Here is a 19464-nt window from a genome sequence, read left to right on the forward strand (position 1 = left end):
CTCCCCACTCCCTCCTGCCCTCCTTGCATTGCAAGGAAGCCCTTCCCCACTGGAGGTCTTCCTTTCTTCCCTCTCTTCTTTTTTTCTTTCTTGCCCCCATGGCCTCTTGGTCCTGGAAAACCCTCTGAGGTCCTAAAAATCCCTGAAAATCCCCAGCCAAGATGGTCACTCACTTGTGCAGTCCCATAGGGCTCCACTCTGGGGGGTGGGAGGGCTACTGCTTATCCCACAGACAGAGCACAACTAGATAATCAGGGTCTGAAAATACCAGAAGCCCAGAAGCTTGATGTTAAAAAAAAATCTGTCCTTCTGTTTTTTTTTTCATCAAAAATGTTGCCACCAGGCCTTGGTGAAAGCAGTGTCTAGGAGGAAGGAAAATCCCAACATATGATGCCATGACTTGCCCAAGGCCCCAGCTATGAAGTGGTGGAGTTGGGGAAGCCTGGGTAGATCAAATGCCAAATTTGGGCTCTCCTGACCCTCCCATGCCCTTGCTTAAAAAAAGAAAGAGAAGAAAAGAACACTTGAAATGACAATCTTGGGAGTATAATTCTTGCACAGGTGTTGGGGTCACTGATTTTCCAAGGCGTTAGTTGTTTGTGGATCTGCATAGGGAAGGCCGCCACCTCCCTGTGGGGTGGGGCCCTGGCCAAGAGGGAGCTCCCACCCTTTCAGTCACCACCCCCTCCTGTGACTGCGGATGGGCATGTTCGTCTGACTTGACACAGACCCAGGTGGGCAGCCCAAGGGGAGCTGGAAGGCCCCTCCTGGCTTTGCTGGGGGGTCAGGGCCAAGTCTCCAGGAGCCTACTCCCAGGGCTCAGGACACCCAGCAGCCCACAGGAGTGGAGACAGGCAGAGCCCAAAGTGGCACCAGCCCTCAGCGCCTGTGTGAGTGTGACCGTAGGCCCTGCCTCAGAGGCGAAGAAATGAAAGGTATGCCTCAGGTGCTCAGCCCTGATTCCAGGACAGCAGGTGCTCTCTCTGGGAGACAGTCTGTCACTCTTCCTGTCCCCAGTCACATAGGGCATCCCTCGGGACTGGATGGACTTGGGTCTTGCAAGCTGGACTACTGTGATGCTGTTTACTCTTCTCCACAGCTATGGCCTTTGTGTTGCTACATCTGGGTCCTGAGCGCCAACCTGGCACAGATGGGCTAGGAAACCCTTGGGAAGAGGGCTGCGTCCCCGCTTGGGCTGGGCTTGCCAATGGGGAATAGCGTGTTTCTGGAGCTCAGCCAGGGGTGAGGGCGGACAGCAGGAATCTAAGTCAGAGGGTGTCCCAGCTCCACAGAGCAGGTGAGGCTGGAGGGACAAAGGTGAGCTCCTCTGGAGAGCTTCTTCCTGGAGGTGGGTGTCAAGGGAAGGGCCTCTTTCAGCCAGGTCTTGTTGGCATTGTGGCTCTGCTGCCACATACTACCTGGGTGGCTTTAGGACAGTTCTTTCACCTCTCTGAACCTCTTTTGTCAATCAGAGCTCCTAAAAGAATTCTTAGGAGGAAGAAATGAGATACGGGCAACTGCTCAACCCCCAGAGCAGGTCCTGCCTTCTCTCTTGCAGGCCAGTGGACTCTGCTCTCGTTTGAGAAGTCTGGCAGTGGCAGCCCGTTGTTCTCCCACACCCATTCCCCATCTGCTGAGTTTGCACTGACCTGGCTCTGTGGTCATGCAGGAGGCACTGTCTGTAGACCTCAGCGTATTTGCAAATGCCTTTCAGCAGCCCTGCCCCTGGCTGTGTCCCCGGAGTGACTCAGAGGCACCTGCAGTAGCACTTGGCAGGAGCGGGGAGAATTCCAGTCCTTTTGCTTCCGCTTACTCATCTATTCCTTCTCCACATTGTGTCTTGTTCTCCTGTGAGGAGGGAGCAGCTACTACAGCTGCCATCGTCAGCTTCTGCTTCGACACTGCCTTCCGTTTTCCAGGTGACATCCAAGAATCCCTGGCAAATGAAGACTGTTGGGTTCAGAGCAGCCTGGCCCCATCATACTACTGGACACCCTTAAACACACTTAGTCTTTCTGAGATGCAGCCTCCTTTTTCCATGTAAAGTGGGGCAGGAATGTCCTCACACACACCAGTTCATTTATTCATTCATTTGATCTACCCACGTTTTCATTAAGACTCTCCTCTGAAGGCAGTTAACTCCACTGGATTCAGAGGTTACAATACACGGTCATTGTAAAGATACGATCACAGAGTCATTGACAATATTCACTTCCAGAGATGGAACATAACTACCCACTCCTTGAGTTGGACCCAGTAAATTCTTTATAATAGAGAGAATATGGCAGAAGGGATCATTTCTGAGATCCAGTTATAAAAAGACTGCTGATTCTCTCCTGGGTTTTCTCTCTTTCTTTCTTCCCTCCCTCCCTCCCTCTCTCCTTCCCTCTTTCTCTCTAAGGAAGCCACGTGTGAGCAACCCTGTGGACAGGCCCTCGTGGCCGGGAGCTGAGGCCTCCTGCCCACAGCCACATGAGTGACCTGGATGTGGGGTTCCAGTACCTTCAGGTCCTGAGGGACCCTGAGCCAGAACCACCCAGCTCAGCCTCTCCCAGAATCCTGATCTTCAGAGATTGTGAGATAATAAATGTTTGTTGTTCCAAGCTATGAACTTCTGGAGTGATTTATTATGTGGCAGTGGACTGACTAAAACCCACATCATCTGCCCGTGTAGCTCTTAGCATCAGGGAAGAAAGTAAACAGGGAAACCTGAGCACTGTATAAGCAAGCAGGTCGCTTACATAATAACCGCCGGTGCCACAGAGTTGGTACCGCTGTAAATGGCTGTTCCTGTGGCCTTCCCTATTTTTAGGCAAATGCACCTGTTCATCCTTCACCCAGCTGTGATGATGATACACCCACTGTTGCTCTGTTCTTTTCTTTATGCTAAGAAATCATGAGCTCTCACGAATATCTTCTGGAGAGGTTCAATTATTCTGTTCTACATTTGAGGAACCTGAGCTACAGAGAGATGAAACAAGTTCGCAGGCTGCTGGCAGGCTGGCTTCAGAGCCCAGGTTCTCACCCTTCCCAGGAAATCCAATGCCACTCCCGGCTGATGGTTCCCAGCCAAGCTGGGGACTCAAAGGACCTCAGACATGAGAAGTGTAGCAGCAAGGGGGAGGCATCCTGATGGCAGCCTTGAGGCTTTGCCCATGCACTGTGCCAGCCCACGCAAAGATCTGGGCATATGGTCCAGAAAGCACGGACTTGTCACCTTGCAGGACCAATGATTCATGATGAGGGCAGTGATGGGTTTCTGATTTTAGGGGTCAAAGGACATGAAGGTGCCTGCGGGCTGCAGAGCTCTTGGTGAATGTGGGTGCTGCTCAAGGGAGGAGCTCACACATCCCACTTCCCCTGCACCCCCTTGGGCAGCTTTGTCTGGGCTCAGATGCCACCAGACCGCATGGACTCTCCACTCTGTGACTCCGTGCTTCTGGCCACATGGGTCACCTCCCACCTCCTACCAGGGCCACTGTGGGTCTTCCCTTGTTTCAGAGATTTCTGTAACCAGAATGTTGACACCAGTGCCTCCTTGGCTTTTCCCTTAGGGAGCTCTTTAACCGACCACACGCTAAAAAATAGCACCCCCCTGCAGTCTTCCCAATCTCAGTGAGCCCTCTATCTTCCCAGCTCAGCCAGAAACCTGGGGTTATCTCCCACTTCAGCAGGGGGTCGGGTCTTCCTCTTCTATAGCATGGAATGCACACCCCACACATTCCTGCTGTCCACACCTGGGCCCAGCCACCTGTGGCAGTGACATCTGAACTGTCTGCACTGTTCCCTGCCTCCCTGCTCCAGCCCGTTTTCTACATAGACACCAGGTCATTCAGGGGACTCTCCTGTTGGAAGACCCCCACTGGCTTCCTCTGGACCAGAAGCCTCCAAAAGACCTGGTGCTGCCCACCTCCACAGCTAGGCCACCAGCACTGCAGGGCCTGAAGCTCCTTCCTTAGAACAGAGATGCCCCTGAAGAACTCATGGTCCTTCACCTGGTGCCAGGAGAAGGGAGGGTTTCAACCTCTTTTACATGTGAGAGGACCCCAGAAAACTTTCTGTCTCAGGCTACAGCTGATGCAATCATGGAGGAGTCAACCCTTCTAATATCCTATGGGCTGCACCACAGACGACAGCTTTCCATGGCCCTTCCAGGTGGAACTGACCCTCCTCCGACTCACCCAAACCAGTCCTCACTCCTCCAACAGCAGACAACTTCCCCCACTGTCCCCAGGAGGTGACTTCTCTCATCCCTGCAGTGATGACAGTTGACTTCTGGTCATCAGGGACAGAGGCTCATCCTTCAGCTTAAAGGCAGAGCTGCCTGAATTAGCAAGCAAGACCACTTCCCAACTTCCAGGACACACTTATACTAAGAAGTGGTTCACTGCCTGGAATTCATGTTTATGTGGCGTCCTGTATGTTTTCAGTAACCCCACATGCAGGTTGTGCTCAGGCGATGAGTGCTAGGGTTCTGGCCCAAGGAGCAGGTGAGTCTTTCAGGGGCATAGAAACTTCTGGAGCCAGTTAGCCATCCTCTCACTTAGCTCGTCCAACATTTGTCAAAAACCCACTGTGAGCCAAGCCTTGTGCCAGGCACTGGAGGTGCAGATAATTCAGACCCTCATGGGCTTTATGGTCTGTGAGAGACACAGACTCACAGAGGGATGGTGGCTGTATGGTGTGGAAAGTGATAGAGGGAGACATGGGGCAGGGGGAGCCCAGAGCTGGGTGGAGGGGGTCAGGAAGGCTCCACTGAGGAGGGGCCCCTGAGGAGAGCCTGAGGAGGTGCCCTCTGCCGTATCCGAGTGGGCGTGAGCTCAGGGAGAAGGCATGGCATCGTATGCATGTGCTCTGGCTGCTGCCCTGGCCTTCCAAGTGTTCAGGCCAGAGCATTAGGCTTTCTTTGTTTTTTACAACCACAACACTTTGGAAATGTCCTACTGGTCAGGAGTTTTGTTGTGTGTCCCTCAGCTGGGGCTTCTGTGGTGTTTTCTCATGAGTAGAATGAGGTAATGTGCTTTGGGGAAGATCCTACACAGGGATCTCATCACGTGACAGCGGAGGGCACAGTTGTCTACGTGGCTCATTGCTGGTGATGTGCCCTTGACCACGCAGTCAAGGTCGCAGGCACCAGGTCGCTCCACATGGAGTTCCTGTTCTTCACTTCCTGTGTTCTGTTCACAGAGATAAGTCACTAAGTCAACTGACAGGTGATTACTTCATATTTCTATTTTATTCTTTGTTAGTTTTAAACATTTTATTGCCTGTCCATACTAGAATGTAGCTCCACCAGGGCAAGGATTTTTCCCATTTTCTTCATTTATCTCCAGCATCTGGAACAGTGCCAGATACACAGTGGACATTCAAGGAACATTTGTGGACAAATGAGCTGCCCTCACCGTGGTTGTCATCCCATGTTTGTCTTGTTTGTTTACCTGGGCATTGCCAGAGCCCATTCTGCTGGGCTCACCACGATGCCCTTGTACGAGTTTCATGCCTGATTTCGTGCAGACACCCATGGCCTTTGGATGAATGAGCTAAATAATCCAGTGTAGGCTGGGCAGGGCTGCTCATTGGTGAAGTGTTCCCCATGGAGACCAAGGTCATGCTTTCTGTCTGGGTCTCTGCAAGGCCCTAGCCTTGCCCTTTGCATTCTGGTGGCGGTGGGGAGGTCCTGAGACTCCATGTGGTCAGATAGGAAAATACAAGCGGGTTCCTAAGAGCAAGAATGGACTTTGCAGTAGCTGCAGGAACTTGAAGAGGGGGTGACCCTCCAAATCTGTTGGTTGAAGTCCTAACCCCCCGGTGCCGCAGAATGTGACTGTACTTGGAGAGAGGACCGTTAGAGAGATGATTCAGGTAGAAGGGGGTCACATGGGTGGGCTTGAGCCAATCTGACTGGTGTCCTTATAAGAAGAGGAGACTGGACCGCAGATGCACACAGGCTGAGCAGTGGCCGTGTGAGGACACGGGGAACAGATAACCTAGGAGACAGGCCCAGAAGCAAGCAGCCCTGCTGACACCCTGCTCTTGGGCATCCAGCCTCATTGAGCTGTTAGTGCAGCCCCCGTGAACTAATACATTGGCTAAGAAAGAGGGTCCTGGGGCGGGGCTGTCACAGCTGTATGGGTGGGTGTCCTCCAGACTCAATACGTTACTTCTCCTGACAGGGTGGAAGAGGTCAGAGGAAGAGGTGGCTGGCAGGGGTGTGAGCGCCCTCTAGAGGGCTGAGTGGGGGCGTCTGCTGAGGGGTCCAGGGGACTCCAGGGTGTGGCATGGACGACCAAACTACCTGCACTCAGGATGTGAGAACAGACAACACGCTGGCCCCCGTGCTCAGGGTCCCTGTCATGGGATGGCAAACCCTGTCACCTCTCTCCTCCTCACTCCCCTTCACACCCTACACTGGTCCAGACCCAAGTCCCCATGACTTCCTGCCCACGCCACAGCTCACCCAGCATCATGCCCTTCGCCAGCTGGTCTCTGTGCCTGAAGGTCCCATCCCTGTGCCCTAATCTGCTGTCTGTCGAAGTCCTGCTTGTTCTTCAAGACCAGCTCACAAAAGCTTTCCTAACCCCAGAAGTCAATTCTCTCTCTCTGTCTCTCTCTCTCTCTGTCTCTCTCTCTCTGTCTCTCTCTCATTGAGCTGCTGCACCATTTTGTTCACCCCAGGATCATGTGACAATTGAATTACCCGGCCTGTGATGACACCCATCTGGGTGCTTCAGTACGTGACACGCAGCCAGGGCTCCCTGCAAGCCAGTCACCCAGAGCTCGTCCAGATTGCCTGCACAGTAGCTGTTTTGTGACCATTTGCCAAGTGAATCTTATCCGTGCTGGACCTTGGCCTTACAAGCGTCACCCAGGCAAGGCCTCCCCCTTACCTTGGACTGGCTGGGCAAATAGGGAAATATTTGCCAAGGTATACAAGGCATTTCACAAGGGAAAGGCATAGAGTGAGTCTGACCCCACAAGGAGGCCCGATCCTAAACAACTGTCCTGAGCTCAAAGTGCAAGCTATCTGGGTTCAGCCTCAGCCACATACTGTGCCTTCAGCTGACACGTGCCATCTGGGTTCTGGGGCCTGAGTCATTAGCTGTGGGGCTCCGCACAAGCACTCACGTCCCCCCTGTAAAAGGGGCACCCTACTCTACCGTGTAGGGCTGTTGAGGGGTGAATGAGATCGCAGATGCAGAGTGTCCCCTGGGTTGGCACCTAGTTGGTGCTCAGCCCTTTGGGGGCTGCTCAGAGCTTGGGTTCTAAGCGACAGAGTCCAGACTCTGAGATCAGAGTGGCATCAGCACAGCCTCAGGGAAAGGAAGCCTCGTGGAAAGAAAAGCAGGAGGATGAGCAGACACTCAGGGAGGCGGACTTAGGGGAAGTTAGTTAGGGGGCAGACCGAGACTGAGTGAAGGACTTACTCACTTATCCATCCATTGAGTCTTTAAAGTGCCTGATCCCCTTCATTGACAGATGCGGAAACACGGTGTGTTTGGTAAAGGAGGTAAGCGGGCTTTCCTAGTTCACAGTAGAGCTGGTGGCTGAGATGCACCTGACCTGGGCTTCTGCTGCTCAGTCATGTCTCTCCTGCAGTGAGTACAGGGCTGAGAGTGTGGGTCTGGGGACCTAATTCTGGGGTCAAATCTTGCCTCTCCTAGTTAGGAGCTGTGTAATGGGGTAAACTCTATGCAAGTCTTTCTTTCACCATCTGTAAAATGGGAATAATAGTTGTGCCTGCCACATGGGGGTATTGTGAGGAGTAGATGCAACAATCCAGGTGAAGAGCCTAGTACTGAGCCTGGAACATGGTAAACTATGGATGTCACCATTCTCAGAACTACTTTCATAAGGACAATGGCACCAAGTATTTGCAAAATGCTTTATTGTTATTGCTGGCATTAAGATCCACGGTTAGTCACCGTGTCTTCAAATGATGCTGTACTTTGTATAACAGGCCTCCCTTCTCACAACCCCAAGCCAAGCCCAGGAAATGGAATCTTAATCCACAGAGTGGTACATCCTATGATGGGTCATTTCCACCCTGCTGTCCACTTGCTTTTCTTAAAGGATGAGTAGCACTTAAATGTATTGAAATCAGCTGTGATTGGCAGGGAGCACCTTAGCCTTTTTATATGATTTCAAGGATCCTTTAATCTGTGATCTGATCCTCCACTATATACATGGGGAAACTGAAGTCCAGAGAGGGGCCATATTATCCCAATGTCACACAGCTGGTTGGCTGGGACAGAAGCCCCCCCATTCCAGACTTCCATTCCAGTGTTCTTTCCAAACCATGAATTGATAGCTGGTATTGCTGACAAATGGGGGACTAGGCTTAGAAATATGCTTCCTGGGGGAAATGTCTACTGGAACAACCCTCCTACAGAGCCCTGTCCAGCACTGGGCTGACGTCAGGGTCCTGGATTCTGAGCCTCTCTCTGCCACTAACATGTTGTGTGATCTTGGGCAAGTCAACCAACCTCTCTGGGTCTCACTGCTAATAGCTACTGATGGAAGGTGAGGGCAAGACCAAATGTTCTCCAGGGTTCTTCATGTCTTTCAATTATGTGAAAAGAAGCCATCATCAGTATATCGATATTATTATTTTTATTATTATTATTAGTTGTGAAAGCCTACTTTGTCAACTAAACTTGTGCAATTCACTAGCTCCCTGCAGATAGATAGCCAGAGTGTGCACCCTCGTCTGCTCCTCTGGAGACCTGTGGCCATGCAGGAGAAATCCTGCTTCAGGGGCGGGTCACCTTGCCAAGGAAGAGGATGTCCCTGCTTCTTTCCACAATGGCCATCAGAAAGGGCCTGTTGAACATGACCTTTTGAGGGCCAATTCGGGCCGACCTGAACGTGAAGATCATGCCTGTGGCTGCAGCTGCTTTGGTTCCCGCCTCATTCACCTCCACCACAGCTTTGTGCACCATCTGCAGGGGAGAAACCAGAGCCACCAGGGGCTGGGAGATGCTGTCACAGGAAACGGCAAAGCTTCTGCCCGCAGCACCACCATCAAAATGTCAACACAACTGAGCCACAAAGCAAGTAGCAAATGGCATGGTTGCGCAGCTATGCTCAGAGGTGACTGCCCTCGGTCTTGCACTGAATACTCACAGCATCTCTCTGGGTGGGCATGACTCTAGTGGAGAGAGGGAAGGGAGGCTCACGGAAGCCAAGTTGCTCCTGGAGGTCACACAGCTAGTGTGTGCTGATTGGTTTTGGTTGCGCCATACAGGGTTCCTTCCCCCAAGGCATGGTGCTGGATACAGCCTCCCGTTGGACAAAGAATAAGACACAAAGTGAAATCTTTGCTTCTTGAGGAAAAAGGGGAGAAAGAGAGCATATGGAATGTGGAATGGAGTGGAACAGAATAGCATAGAGTATGATCAAACAGAACAGAATATCGACCTCTGAAAGCAGCTGCTCGGAAGCTTCTGGGCTCACCTGAGACACGTGGATGTTGGAGTGGTTTGTGATGCCGGTCAGGTCCGCATGGGATGTGAAGACATCTCTGATCCCCAGCTTGGGGAGGACTTTATGCAGCTGATAGGAGCCCTCAATGGAGAACTTGGGAAGGTAAAGCTTGAGCTGTCTGGAAAGAGAAGAGCTTTCTTAGACTTTTCTAGAGCATCAGCTCACTGAGCTCGTATACCTGCTGTCTCCCTTTGGCTGCATGATGCCCTTCCAGTCCTTAATCTAGAGTAGAGCTCATCCCATCTTGGACTTGGACCTGGGCTGCCCCCAGAGAGCACTGTCCACCCTAACAGGTCTCCCAGAAAACCCAGCTTCCAGCCCTGCTCCCTCCCAGTGGGCCGGGCCCCAAGACCTGGGGCTTCACATAATGCCTCTGGGCTTGGGAGCAGCTCCTGGGCTGGGTGAGCTCTTCCCCCTGCTGTGTGACCCTAGGGGGACATGTGTCTCCTTGGGGGCCTGGAGGTTCAGGCTGGCCTGCGGGGTCTGAAGAGTACCTCTTTGTGAGTAGCTTGAGCCACTTCCTCAGTAGGTTCTCATTCAGCCCGCTCTCCACCTGGGCCATCCCATCCTCGCTGGGGAGAATGAGCAGAGCGCTGGCGTTCCCTTGGTAGGGGAGCCCCACCACCTTGCAGGAGAGGTTTCCATCCAGGAGGTAGTGGTACCGGTTCTCACTGACCATCATGGGCACCCGCACCACCATCTCTGGGGTCACATAGAAATCCTCCTCTCGGGTGTTTTTGTGGTCAAAACCTTTCTTCCACTTAGCTAAGGATTAAAATAGAGAAGAAAAGGGGAATTCTCAGCTGCAAATGAAAAGTGTGGCGACAATAAACCTACTAAAAAGAGGTCACCCTCTTTAGAGAGGCCTGGCTGGCACAGAGACTGCTGAGCCCTTGAGTGGGACGGTAAGCCCTTGCCAACTTTGGTGACTTGCTGGAACTTTTTGTGAGGCCTTTCCTTCCATATCTGCAAAACAGAGAGGTCTGTTTTCAGGTCTTCAGAGGCCCTTAACCCCTAGTGCTGTTTGTTTGATCTCTGATTTGACTCAAGGTCTAATAATCCAAGTGAAGAGGGTAAAAAATATGGTTGGCTGTCTCTGGGTTGGTTATTCTGATGTTCACTTTTCTCCCAGTGATTTTTCTTTCCTGCTTGGAAGTCCTCAGTCACGCTTGCAGCTCTCCCTGCTTCCGATGGCACTTTATGATCAAATCAATACCAGCGATTGTTTCCACCCTCTTAACAGTTGTAAGGTATGGACCCTGCCTCAATACCCGATGTAGCTTATTTCACAGCTCTCCTCTGCAGCCTACTATAGTGCGGACAAGAAGTCTTAGAGGCCAAGGTCACCATCTGTGACCATAGGAAGTGGTTAACAGTTTACTAGGTTCCCCCCTCGGTGCCTCCCTCTCTCTCCATCCTCTCTGGCTTTCCTCTCCTTCCCATCCTCAGCCAAGCGGGCGCTGAGGGGCTCAGCATCTGCAAGCAGAGGCAGAGGCACCCGGTGAGATGAGTAAGGATGGGAGATCAAGATGGGAAGGCCAGCCCTTGCTGAGGAGGGGAGAGACCTTTCAGAGCCTCAGGAACTTGTCCTGGGACTTCTGAGCTGAAGAAGCAGCCCCTAGCGGGGCACGGGGACAAGGATCTGGGGGGCAGGGGAATACCCATAAGGTCCTTCCAAGGCTCACAGTCCTTCCCTGAATAGCCATGGTGACACTTCCTTTGGCACGGTGCCCATGACCTACTGGTGCTTCAGAGCCTGGGTGGAAGCTGTGGCTTCGGGTGTCCCCGGGGACCCACAGACAGGAACCAGCTCCTCCCCCTCCCCTGGGTCATTGAAATCACTTTGCACAGGGGAAGGGTAGGTGCCCACCTTACCTGCACCGCTGTTGGCCTCACGCTATCAACAGGCACCGAAAAGGACTAAACGTATTCCCACTCCTTTAGGTGGGTGGGAATTGGGTGTTCTTTTGGCAAAAGCAGCTGAAAGATGAGGGAAAGTTCAGGCTCGAGCCCCAGGGTCTTACCTTTAAAGAAAATGTAATTCACCATAACCATGATCTCTGTGCTATCCAGGTCCTTAACCAAGTCCACAATCTTGCCTTTAGTTTCTTTGGCCACATAGTCGTTGATCTGCCTCTGGGCCCCTGCAGGGTCCCCAAAGTTGGTGGGGAAAGTGTCGGCCAAGTACAGCGTCCTCATGGCACTCAGGAAAGCCTCCCGGATGGGCACTGTGAGGCCAACGAACAGGGCATTGCCCAGGCTCAGCTGCATGTCCTCTCTGGGCTGGCCAAGCTCGCACAGCAGCTGCTGGAAGGCCTCGTGCAGCTCCTCCGCTGGGCGCCCCTGCTGGGTGAGGCCCAGGCCCTCCAGGATCTGTGCCTTTGTGTTGGCCTGAGCCCCCAGGGAGAGCACGGCCAGGGTTATGGAGATGCTCAGAGGAGAGAAGAAGATGTTCTGGTCAGGGGCAGCTGCGGCCAAAGCCCTGTAGAGGTCGAAGGTAAAGTCCCTGCTGCAGGGGGACACTGTGGCAACCAACGGTGACTCCTTGACTCTCTTCTTCACCTCCCGGGAGCGGTGGCGGTGGAAGGTGGCCGCCTGCGGGCTGAGGAGCATCAGGCACAAGAGGAGGCCGAGCTGCATTGTGGCCGGCCTTGTTCTGCAAGGAGAGTGGGAGAGCCTCAGGGGGCTGCACCAGAGCGTCAGCTCAGAGGGAAGAGGGGCAGGAAGCGGGCAAGAGCGACACAGCAGAGCTGTCACCACCCAACCCCCGCGCAACATCCAAGCCAAGTGGTGGACCAGTGAGGCTGGGCCTGAGGGGGAAATGGGCACAGGGGCTTGAGGACAGAGACTTGGGGACCAGGGCATCTGCTGATGGGGGAGGGGCAGAGGGGAGCCAGGGACTGGCCAGAGGGCGAGAACCCTCCTCTCTTGTGGAGGATGCGACATGGGGCAGAGGTTCTCCTGGGCTCTGCCTGGTCAGCATCTCTGAGGCTCCCGGGGAGTGAGAAGCCAGCTTCCGTGCATGGCCTGCAGCCCTCACTTGGGTCCCTGGATGTGGCATGCTCAAGGCCTCATGGTCCTCCTATGAACTGAGCCCGGCCCCCCATGGGCCCTGCAGTGCTGCTGGGGTTGTCCTTGCTTGTCAGCAAGGACAGAGGGAGCAGCCCCGTGCAGCAGGCAGAGAGCCAGGCCCCTGAGATTCATGGGGGAACACAGGGATGCCGATGAGTCCCCTTCACCTTCCCCCAGGGGCTGCTCCCGGACCCTGCAAGGCACCCTTGTCCTGCAGCAGAGGCAGCTTCCCCCCTTAAGGAAACTCTGCCATGTTAACGTGCACACTCCAACTCCCCGACTCTTCCGTGATGGGCTGGATGGCGGCCCCCACCCTGCCCAGTCCCCGGTTCATTTGTTGAAGCCCCAACCCCCAGCCCCTCAGAATGTGACTGTACTTGGAGATAGGCCCATTAAAGAGGTGATTAAGGTAAAACAGGGTAATAAGGGTGGGCCTGATCCAATCTGAATGGTGTCTAAGAAGAGATCAGGGTACAGACGCACACAGGCTGCGGAACAGCCAGGTGAGGACATGGGGAGGAGATGACCAGGAGAGAGGCCCAGAAGGAATCGGCCCCACCAACACCTTGATCTTGAACTCTCAGCCTCCATGGCCGTGGGACGCTGCATTTGTCAGTTACCCCTATGCCGCTGTTCCCCCTCCCACCCACTGATGGAGGTAATGACAGTACCTGCACCAGGAGGTGGCTGGCGATTCAGTGAGTCAGCAAGTGTTAAGGTGCTCAGAGCAGTGCTGTGCACACCTGCTGCTGCAGAAGCGCAAGCTGTCAGTGCGGCAGAGTCTGGCCAAGGTCCCGCCAGAGACCCCCATTTCCCCAGCCGAGCAGTGGGGGGCATGCTTTCACTGTGTTAACCCCCACGTTGCTGACGGCCTGCTGGCTCCTGAAGAGAGGGGTGGCTTTCCCTCCAGCTGGGTGTTCTCTCCCATGGACACCATGTCACTAGGCCCCCAGCCCCAGGGTGAGCCCTGCCATTGCCACGTGACACAAAAACAAACTCCAAAGGTCTCCAGACAGCTGTACTGGACACTGCTTGTAGGGCGGCCCCCTGTGAGGTGGAGGGCAAGGATCGGGGGACCCCACTGACCTTGGCAGTCAGGCAGAACTGGGCTGGATTCTTTGAGTGAAATTGAGTGACTTGAGAAGGTCAAGCTTACTGCCCTGGCACCCGAGCTCACAAAGGAGGCTCATTTAGAATGTTTTGTTTGCAGAACCCCCAGCTATAGAACCCAATACAGGGGCCTTAGCAACCCCAGGCAGTGGGAGGCCCAGGCACATTGCTGTTAGGTGCTGTACTGTTGCCACATGTATCAACACCTTTAGCTTCCCACCCACCCACCCACGGAAGTAGGTGCTATGACTGGCTCCGTTTTACAGACAGGTAATCGGAGACTCAGAGGTGCTGTGTCACTTGCTAGTACTGGCATAGCTTGGGCTCAATTCTGACCCTCAAAGCCCACATCACTCTAAACCACCCCACTCTTCTTCCCCGGATCCCTGGCCCTCCTCCCTTTCTGTATGTTTTTGCCAGAGCCTCCCAGTTTCACACCCCGTGCCTGAGTGCCATCATGATAGCCGCTAATCTGCAGATAGTGAGGAAACCCTGTCTGCAGTTCCCACAGTGCCTCCCGTTCTGTTCCCGTGAGCTCTGCCTTCCCTGAGGTCTCTGCCGGCGGGGGGTGGGAGCATCTCAGTGTCCTCTAAACTAGTCTCTCCTGTGGCACAACACGGCCCCTCCTGCAAAGAGTTACAGCCATCAGTGTAGCACGGTGCTGCTGAATGAACAACTCAGCTCAACACCCCCCACCCTGCCACCCACCCCCACAGACTAACACTGAGCTGGTAATTTCCCTGAAAGAACTGCTCTCAAAGAACAGCAACAGAGGCGGAGGGGGTCTGCCTGGGCAGAGCCCAGAGGCATCCAGCCCAACAGGGGTGACAGTTCTAGCGACCTTGGGCCAGGCTCTTCCCCTTTCCAGGCCTCAGTTTCTTCATAAATGACTCAAGGTCTTTCACATGCCATGGTCAGTGACCCTTGTCCCCACCCTGCCCCCACCCTGTCCCGGGGACCCAGCTTTGGGCTTGCCTGGGCTGCGGGTTTGGGGCCCTGTCTCTCCCGAAGCTTCCCCCGCAGTAGCCCATTTATACTCCTCTAACAGGGACTGGGTATCATGATCATGGCTGCGTGGAAGAGGGAGCAGAGGGTCTGAGAGATTGCTTCTGAGACAGTGAGGCCTCAGGGTGCCCCTTTCAGGCTTCCTAGCTGCAGAGCCCAGACTTTGTCATGACACTACTGGACCTCTGCTGGGAATTCACAGCTTTGACAGAGTGTGGTGCCAGCTTTGAGCCTGGGGTAAGTCTTCTCCAGGCCTTGAGAACATGGCACTCAGGGAACCAGCCCCTACCACAGGTCAGGAGAGCCTGGCCTCGCTGACCCTCCCCTGGGTCCCTGGCGCCAGTGTTTCTACAGAAATGGCCCCCATGGGTCAGAGGGCAGAGAGCAGGTCAATCCAGCTCAACTGCCATCCTTGGCCGAGGTGACTGAGGTGGCGGGGGGTGCGCAGGCTCAAAGTAGTTCTCTCACTAATCACCTACAATTGGTGGACCTAAACTCTACTGGTGTTAATTCCAAGTGTTAAGCAACCAAGTCCCTTCCGGTCGACTTTGGACTCTGTTGTGGGAGGCGTTCAGGTAAGGAGGGTCTTTCTACTACTGACAGAAGGACATGCTGGGTTTGGAGCCCAGGTGGAGAGGGAAGACAAGAGGCCCGGGTCCTGCCAACCAGGGGTAGAGGCTCCTTGGAGCAGGGACCTAGCAAACCTCCTTAATCTCCTTCCTCAGCTCCAGACTACCAAGGCTTCTCAGTTTCTAGCCCCAGTCCGGGTCTTACATCTGCTTGCCTCTCCCATTTGACCTGCACCATGGGTCTTTCACCTGGACCCCAGACTTCTCCTCCTGTCCCAAGAGCCATTCTATGCCCAGCATCCAAACCATTAGTCACAAGCAGGGACAGCGCCCCTGCTGGAGAAGGCCTGGCTGATTCGCACGGTAACCCTCGAGGCTCCGCGTGGTCTGTCTCTGCCCCGCCCTCACCGGCTCAGCTTGGTCTGCTCTGCCCCTACTAGCATGTGTCCTCTGGGCACACGTCTTTCAATTCCTGAAACAGCAGCTCCTGTCACAGCCCTGGGCCTTGCATGGTCTGCTCTCTTTGCTGGAAACCTCCCTCCGCCTTTCTCACCAAGACTGCCATGTCCCTGGGTGTCAGACCTCTGCTTAAATGTCACTTCTCCGTAATGCCATGTCCCCTTGTGGCTCCTTCATTTCCGCTAGTATTCTCTGTAATGGCCCTTGGTTGTGTCTCTCATCACTCCGCCAATTGCATAAGTGCAACAGCATATGCATCTACGGGTGACTTCTTTTGTTCCAGCCTCTCTCCCCCACTAGGAGATGTGCTTGTAACAGAAGGAACCCTCACCTACACTGCTTTTGGCTGTGAGACTTCATAGTCAAGGGCCGCTGCTCAGGCACCTTTGTAGAATGAATGAATGAATGGATCCTTGTCTCCTCAGTAATGCATAGGTGTCGGACCGCATGCCAGACACCGAGTAGCGGAGATGGAGCCAGACTGGCATCCAGAGCAGAGCTCTCCTGGTGCTGGGGCTACCTTGCCAAATGACCTTGAACAACTCCTGCCCTGCTGTTCAGCTACAGTTTCCTTTTTCTTTTAAATCCATTTTATCGAGGTCTGACTGACCTACAAAAAGCCATACATGATGTCTACTGCAGGATGAGTTTGGCCCTCCACAGACACCACTGACACCATCACCCCCGTGAAAGCCGGAAATGCCGCTGTCCTCCCGTCTCTTCCCGCCCACACACTTGATTCTTCACGCTAAGGTTTCTGGGTCTGTGACTGAGGATGCCCGTCCCAGAGAGCATGTTTATCCTCTTTTATTGTTGTATTTCTTGCCAAGCACCCTATTCTTAGAAAAACTGAAAGTTCCACTCTTTTATGGCTATGTTTTGTTTATTTAACAAATGGTCAAACAGCAGCTGGAGTTCAGACAGCCACTGTGGCCATCCTGGGTGGCAGCCACCAGGCAGGGTGACAGTATCTCAGGGAAATAGATAATTTGATCATTTTTCCTGATTTCTAAAGATTCTAGATCGCAGGCACAGAAAACAATACAAGCTACGGTTTCCAGGGTGCCTTCTCTACCAGATGCCTTGTCCTCCCACCTTAGTTCAAGGTTTCTCAACTCGACATGGTTGGCATTTGAAGCTGGGTCCTTCTCTGTGGAGGCGCCTGTCCTACACATTGTAGGGTGTTGGCAGAATCCCTGGTCTCTACCCACTGGCCGCTAATAGCAAGCCCCCTCCAGTTGTGACAGCTAAGTGTCTCTAGGAGGTTGCCACATGGGCCCCATGGATAAACTCATACCTGGGTGAGAAGCACCCCTTATTTCATCTTCACAGTCATACAGAGGATATATCAATTTGCATCTTACCTATTAGAAAACTGAGGTCCAGCCATATTTAGTGTTGTGCCCAAGGTCACACAGCTAGGGCCACTCTGCTGCTTCAGAGGCCCTGGTTCCTTCCCCACCCCAGTGGGGAGTTTTTCCTGCTCGTTCTGGTACACCGCCAAAGCCTTAAGCCCTCCAAGTCCCATGACAACAGAGTCCATTCCTCAGCCCTCCTTCCACACCCTAAGCCCAAGGGCCTTCCGTCCCCAGCGCCTGTACTTACTCTGTCCCGTGGCCGACTGCACGCAGTGGTGGAGGTGACAGTCCCTCGGGCTTGGTAAAGGGCAGAGGGCTGGCTGGACTGGAGCTAGCATTTGTCACTGACCACAGCAGGGCCCTGACTCCACCCCTTCCCTGGCCCGCCCTGGTCTGCCCTGCCCTGGCAGGCTTCCAGCCACCAGGCAGGCTGCAGGCAAAGCCGTGTGAGCTCTGACAGGAGCCCTCCCCTCACTGCTTGGCAAGCCCCGCAGAGACCACCATGGGCCTGCTCTGGCACGGGCCCCACCCTTATGACCTCATTTAACTTTAATTACCTCCCTAAAGGCCTTAGGTCCAAACAAAGTCACATTGGGAGTTAGGGCTTCCACAGACGAATGGGGGGTGGGGACATAATTAAGTCTATAACAGCCATGATGAGAAGGCAGGATGGGTCAGTGGCCATAATATGGGAATTTATAAGAGCAGACAGGTCCTGATAGCTTACTTTTCCATTGACCTCAGGAGCAACAAAGAACGCCACCCTGGCAGGTGAGCTTCTCCATGAGCAGAGGGAGTTCTGCCCAGTCCACTGAGTGTTTGTAACAATGTTGAACAGAAATGCCTTTAATTTAATGGAGGCTTTTGCTGTACCACCTACCTGGTCCTAACACTATCAGCCCGCTTCACCGGTTCAGGTGATCTGCCGGCCCTATAAAGTTGCGGCCCTGCTCTAGAGGGCTGAGCCGTGAACAGAAATGAAGTGAGATGACAGCTGTGCACATTTGTGGAGCAAATAGCAGCTCATCCAGTGCTTACGGCAGGGCTACGAGCCAGGTATATCATCTGCATCTTACAGGGGAGGGGACTGAGGCACAGAGAAGTAGCCTAAGTCCTGCACCTTGTTATGGGATGAAATGTGTCCCCCAGGAATTGAAATCCTAACCTCCAGGACCTCAGAAAATGACCTTATTTAGAAATAGGGTCATTGGAGATGTAATTAGTTAAGATGAAGTCATACTGAAGTGGGGTGGGCCCTTAATCCAATATGACTGGTGTTCTTATAAGAAGGGGAAGTCTGGACACAGACATGTGCAGAGGGCGAATGCCATGTGAAGATCAAAGCAGACATCTACAATGCCAAAGTTTGCCAACCAGCCCCCAGAACCTAGGACAGAGGGTGGAACAGATTCTCCCTCACTGTCCTCAGGAGGAGCTGACCCTGCTGAGACCTTGATCTTGGACTCCCAGCCTCCAGAACTGTGGGACAGTACATTTGTGTTGGTTAAACTACTCAGTCTGTGGTACTCTGTACAACAGCTCTAACAAACGAGTACACCCAATAATGGTCGAGTCCAGATGTGAACCCAGTGCCCAGTCCACTGAGTGTTCATAACAATGTTGAACAGAAATGCCTTTAATTTAATGGAGGCTTTTGCTGTACCACCTACCTAGTCCCAGGCCTTCTGGCTCCAAAGTCCAGGTTCTGTGTGGGGGTGCTCTGTGGCTTCTCCATAACTCCTGGAAACCCTTGTCCACAGGCCTTGCTATTTCAGGTGCTCAGAGCATGAGAGCAACTGACCTGAGTTCTGCCTCTTCTCAGAGAATGACCCCCTGCCTCCCCAGGCAGCCAGGCGCTCCTGCCTTCCCTTCATCTGCCACATTCCATCACCCTCCGTGGCACCTGGGGACCCCAGACTCCCCTGCTGATGCTCATGGCACTCCTGTTGCCCCCTTTCCCCTCCCCTGCGAAGTACAGAAAGACTTCCTTTTTCCTGCTGGAGGAGGGACCACTGTGGCCCCTGTGAGCACTGAGCACTGGCCCTGACAAAACGTGCCCCCGAGTGCCACACCAAGGGCCACACCAAAAGAGAGTCAGTAGGAGAGCAGCAGATGGGTGCTGCTCTTCGGGGACAAGGTGTCCTATGTGGAGCCTTTTTATTCATTTATTTTTTTAGTCCTCTAGCAGGGCATTTTGAAATATGAGGAGCTGTTAAACATTTACCCAATCAATTCCAGGGATGTGTCATCAGGAGGTGAGGATGCAGAACAACCACCTCTCAAGGCACGGCCTTTTCCCTCCTTCCCTCCTTCCCTCCCTCCCTCCCTTCCTTTATCCATCAATCCACCCATTCACCAAATATCGGCTGAGCCTCAGCCACATGACAGACTAGCATCAGCCCAGGCAC

At 53.6% G+C, this 19464-nt stretch overlaps 1 protein-coding gene across 1 annotated transcript; it reads right to left on the reverse strand.

Moving 5' to 3' along the window:
* Positions 1–8595: 8595 nt before the first annotated feature.
* LOC108398764 (plasma serine protease inhibitor-like) lies at positions 8596–17456 on the reverse strand. Its single transcript, XM_017663067.3, has 5 exons — positions 17304–17456; positions 11508–12139; positions 9978–10248; positions 9454–9601; positions 8596–8939 (listed from the first exon to the last, which is right to left on the reverse strand). The coding sequence occupies exons 2-5, from the start codon at positions 12121–12123 to the stop codon at positions 8751–8753; spliced, it is 1224 nt and encodes a 407-aa protein (XP_017518556.2). The 5' UTR covers positions 12124–12139; positions 17304–17456; the 3' UTR covers positions 8596–8750.
* Between the last annotated feature and the right edge of the window lie 2008 nt (positions 17457–19464).

Source organism: Manis javanica, chromosome 8 (assembly GCF_040802235.1).
Source record: "Manis javanica isolate MJ-LG chromosome 8, MJ_LKY, whole genome shotgun sequence".
NCBI lineage: Eukaryota > Metazoa > Chordata > Mammalia > Pholidota > Manidae > Manis > Manis javanica.

Excerpts from the sequence above, each read along its gene's own strand:
- LOC108398764 (XM_017663067.3), bottom strand. The coding sequence starts at position 12,123 with ATGCAGCTCGGCCTCCTCTTGTGCCTGATGCTCCTCAGCCCGCAGGCG. Across the intron at positions 10,249-11,507 it reads GAATTACATTTTCTTTAAAG|CTAAGTGGAAGAAAGGTTTT; the intron begins GTAAGACCCTGG and ends TTTAATCCTTAG. Across the intron at positions 8,940-9,453 it reads CCAACATCCACGTGTCTCAG|ATGGTGCACAAAGCTGTGGT; the intron begins GTGAGCCCAGAA and ends TCTCCCCTGCAG.